General features: G+C 33.8%; 1 protein-coding gene across 1 annotated transcript; it reads right to left on the bottom strand.

The window, feature by feature from the left end:
• Positions 1 to 1,700: 1,700 nt before the first annotated feature.
• Positions 1,701 to 4,992, bottom strand: LOC123564703 (sodium-dependent glucose transporter 1A-like). Its single transcript, XM_045358453.2, has 3 exons — positions 4,465 to 4,992; positions 3,277 to 3,568; positions 1,701 to 2,899 (listed from the first exon to the last, which is right to left on the bottom strand). Exons 1-3 carry the CDS (start codon positions 4,567 to 4,569, stop codon positions 1,722 to 1,724), a joined length of 1,575 nt encoding a protein of 524 aa, XP_045214388.2. The 5' UTR covers positions 4,570 to 4,992; the 3' UTR covers positions 1,701 to 1,721.

Genomic DNA, 4,992 nt, shown 5'->3' with positions numbered 1-4,992 from the left:
CCCAACAATACCCTTTAAAATAAATTTCACCAACGTAATTAACAACATATAAAACTTTTGGTTTTCAAAATTTTTTTATTCCCTTTTTAAAGGGGGGATTAAAAATTTTGTTTGTTTGTTTTTTTTCATTGTACACTTCGTCATTCCTCAAATTAAAATTGAAAGTATCATATAGAGCCAAAATTCCCGATTACACATTTTTCGGATAATGGTTTTTTTTTCAGATTTATTGATAAAAATCTGAGGAAAATTTAAACTCAGTCATTTCGAATTTAAAAACCCAGTAAGTCTGAATTTTAAACACCAAACCCTTGGGATACAAAACATTCATTTCCCAAACCCAAATTTAGAGGGCAATTCGCATATGGGTCCCTGATCATCAAAAATCCGGGCCCCTAAATGCTACAAAAAATCCCCGCTCAAATTAAAAAAAGGGAAATTTTTTTTTCAACCCTTTATGAAACCCCCCTCAGACGCTGTTTTCCTAGGGTCTACAACAATGACCCCCGTAACGTTTTATCATCTTCTGTTCTATCTTACTACTGCTTTGTTTACCGGATTTCTTTTTTCTGCATCTTGCACCCAAATTTCCTACTTTTTACATTAAATTTTTTCAACAATTTTTATGGGGAAAGGTTTTCATCCCTTTTTTCTTTTTCCCCGTAATTTTTCGTTATTTTTTTTCCCCAAAACACAAGAAAATTTACAAAAACAAATCCTTGAAATATTTATAAATACATCTTGAAAAGATAACAATATCTAACTAAAATTTTTTTGGGGGTTTTTTTTTTTTTTGTGTGGGGGGGGGGGGGGTTGGGGGGGGGGGGTGTTAACGAAATTACCGTTTTAAGGGATTAATACTCCTTTTAATTTGGGGTTTTCCGGTAAAGGGGTTAACGGTTTTTCGCCCAAAAACCATAATTTTTAAATGGAAATTTTTAAAAAAATTTTAAAAAAATTGGGAAAAAACAACTCAGATATTCCCGCGCATTTTGGGGAATTTAATGGGGTTGAGGGAGAATTATTCATTTTATTAGGATTTTTTCTCCTTTAAAGCAGAATAGCGTTAGCGCAGTTCATTTCGTGTTTTCCCTATTTAAATTCTCGCCCCAAAGGGTCGGGGGCCAACAAAACCTCGGGAAATTTTGCAGACTATATAATAAATGCGTTATTTTTTAAAAAACAAACACACATCATTAATAAATTAAAGCTTATAACGCCTAAAAGGGAAATTGTGCCTAGGAAGCCTTTTTTTTCTCGTGATTTAAAAGACAATGTACTTTTAAAAATTTCATATAAAAAGTAACGGATCTGGTTAATTTTTGGGAAAACCTTGTCAGTTTTTTAAAAAGCGAGTGGCACTGTTTGTGAACATTATTTTTAAAAAAAAACCTTTGCACAAATTTTTCCAATTTTTTCATCCTTTTTTTTTTTTTTCTTTTTGAAAAAATAGTTTTCTTCGGGGAATTTCAGCGTTTTCTTCTTTTGTTCCCAGTCCCAAAACACCCCCCTTTTGTTGTTTTCATTCTAGTACATGAGAAAAAGGACAATGCAACATCACATATCTATGACCCGGGCCAAAGGGACAAAATGCTTTATTCACCAATTTTTTTTAAGGTTTTTTTGGGTTTCTATTTGGGTTTCTGTTTGATCCATTTTTAAACCTAGAGCGTTACAAAGGGATTTTCCCCAGAAAAAACTTATGTCTCGAAACGATTACGTTATTCTTTAAGACCATTTTCCGTTGTTTTTAAAGAGTCTCTATTGCTTTTCTCGTTTTGCTCAATTGGCAAATCAACCGATCCAGAATCAAACCTGTTTCCATGTTTAGCACCAATTAAAGCTAACGCTACAGCTAAAACAAACCCAAAGATGGCACTACCTGCCACATGATAAACGTATGTCTGCGGTCCTATATTATCATATAAGTACCCAATTAAACGCAAATGACATATAAAGCCAACAGAAGCCCCAAGCATTTGCGTTGTCATTCCCATACCAGTCAGTTCTATGTGATAATCTGTCCAAGCAACACCGGTTGGCCATAATGGTCCGATAAAGAAGGCAACTGGTTGAATAAGAACCCACAATGCAGTAGAATTTCCATTCGCAAAAATAGCCATTAGAATCGCCGAACACATAAAACCGCCTGTTTCCAAGATAATTAGAACTTTCACGGATATCCATCTAGCTATTATGAAAAAAATTAAGCGACCAACGGAAAAACTTATCCAAAAGCTTGTGTTTAAAAGCGAACCGTCTGTGTTTGAGAAGTTAAGCTGATCTATGGAAAAACTTCGAATAAACTGTGAAATGAATCTTTGTCCACCTCCAGCGTTCCCAAAATAGAAAAACATAAAAAATAGTATGCTTGACCCGTACCAAAATCTCCCTTTCGCACAAGATGCTGGGTTTATCATTTGCAGCAAACCTTTGCAGTTATTACAAGTGTCCTCATTTTCACCTGGCTCCGACTTCGATTGTTCCTTTTCTGTTGCGTCATGTATTTCACTGACATGCTCGCTATCAACTTCAGATCTTCTTCTAGTTTCGATGTCCTTATATTGTCTGATAATTTTGTTTTCGATCAATTGAAAGGCGAAAAACACAACAGAAATACCTACAGTACCAATAGCCGAGATAGCGTATGCATATTCAATTCTTGAATTATCAAGAGAAAGCTTTTCTTCCGATGATTGTGAAACATTTGTCGTCATTATTGTTGTACTGATATTACCGTAGATGATTTTATTTTCATTACCGTTTTGAACCTCAACTCCAAGAAATGGATTCGAGTACAGAGGTATTAGAAAAGACCCAATTCCATAGCCTAAGTGCATCAGTATCATTGGTGAAGCCGAATTATCTTTCCAAATGTTCAAGATGATGCGGGTTCCGGCTGAAATATCGTATAGTGCATTTTTGTTATGATCCAACAAAGAATAACATTAAGTAATTAAAGTTGCTTGAAACATTAAAGGGATTGACCTAAACAGATAATTAAAAAAATGCGAAATGAATATTCAATCTCCTATTTCATTTATTAAAACATATGAAATGTATACAAATTGTTGAAAATACGTACAAATTATAATTTCTTCATTTATGTTTTGAAGCATATATATAGTTGTACACAAATATCTATTATTCATGCTAACAAAATCTTTCGAGGTATCAATAAGTCTCTGTAAAGATCAACCTTTATACTAGTATAATAAGTCCCATTTTACGGTGTAATGATGTGAATGTTAGTGAAAGCTTCAATTCAAAATTTACCTGCATTATGTATAGAAAGAACAAAACCAGTAGCAAAACTTAAAATCCAAATGTATTGCACGCTTGGAACCCATGGTATAAACACCACTGCGGCTGCTGCAAAATCCAAAGCCAGAGCTAGCGTCAAATGACTGTACCCGCTGAATTTATCGATAACAAAACCACCAATTAAGGAGCCCGGAAACGTCCCGATACCAGCCGCAGAGAAAGCCGCAGCAAGATCTTCATAATTTGTGTTCAGTCTGTATTTTAGATCAATGAGAGTTGGTCCAGATGTTTCACAATACAAACCCTGAAATTGACGTAAGCCTTTTTTATTGTTTATAGCAATATCCTTTCCCAATCAGTTTTTTTTTCACTTTTGCCAGATCTTTAGACTGCACAGATACGCAGTGAAACATTGTGATGTAATATCCACTGACATTTCGACTTAAATTTCACAACACAACTCAGAATTTACGTGAAAAACTCATTTTCGTGCGGAAAAGCAAACATAATATTGATTTTATCAATAATTGAAAAACGATTTATTTCTTTTTCAGACTTCAGATACATAGGAATGCCCCAAAATAATTGACTTATGTTTTATTTGTTTATAAAAACTTCACTTTAACAAAATACAAGTCTTATCAGACAATATGTTTTACGTTTATTTCAGTTTAAGAATTTCTCACGTACCTAGGCGGAAGTCTATTGTCCAGAAACATTGATCTCAAGCGACTAGAAAATAGAACACGACTGATTCTAAATGCAGGGAGACGTTTTATAGTCGCCACACAGCACTTAAAGACTGATTTTGTGATAGTTAATAAAACCTATAAGAAGATCCTTTGGAAGAGTAGAAAACAACAAAACAAAACTGGGTTTGATTGAATCTGTTCATGTATAAAATCATTTTTAATACCACACTAAATTTATTTTATTTTTAATTAGTTACTGAGTTTAGTGCATTATATAATTCGATTTCGATTTTCAGGCCAGGGGGAAACTACGTCTGAATCCCCCGAACTATACAGTCATGTTCTACTCTAAGTAGGAATCAGATATATGTTTCTAAACACATAAAAGCGTACACGAAATAGCCCACACAAATTCACGTTTAAGCGTTTTTATTAGTACACCTATTATATAAATCGAATATAAACTCTATATGAATTTTATAACATGGCTTTTAGAATATAAACTTACCATCACTACCCAAGATAATACGAGGACTCCAGTTTCTATTGTTTTCTGCAACGTGGTTCGATTCCTGAGTCCTGCTGTTTTGACTGCAAGTTCATCCGCAGCCATCTTTCTTTATAAAACTTACTTATTAATGAAGAGCTCAAGTACGTTGCATAATTGAACAATTTTAAGATCATATAGTGAAAGCATGGAACATATATAATATGAACTTATTCATATGAATGTTTGAAGTACCTGGCTCGGAAGATATCTTATCATGTTTACTTACCTTTAGTCACACAAATATCTATGTTCACAAAGTTATATATGTCAAACCTAGATATTACAGTGCGATTTAGTAACAATTAATTCATTAAGAAAATAAGGTATAGACATTTATATATGCTCTGCCTGCTGTTCTCGTATTCAGGAGTCCGTTCGTAACATCCATATGCTTGACAAGTTCACAATGTTTAGTTTTATTTTAGAGCGGATGGTTATAGAAGTAGAGGACATCCGAATTGTTTGTAATGATCTATTCCCTTATGG

Source organism: Mercenaria mercenaria, chromosome 2, assembly GCF_021730395.1.
Source record: "Mercenaria mercenaria strain notata chromosome 2, MADL_Memer_1, whole genome shotgun sequence".
Classification (NCBI taxonomy): domain Eukaryota; kingdom Metazoa; phylum Mollusca; class Bivalvia; order Venerida; family Veneridae; genus Mercenaria; species Mercenaria mercenaria.
This window is presented reverse-complemented; position numbering and strand designations above follow the sequence as displayed.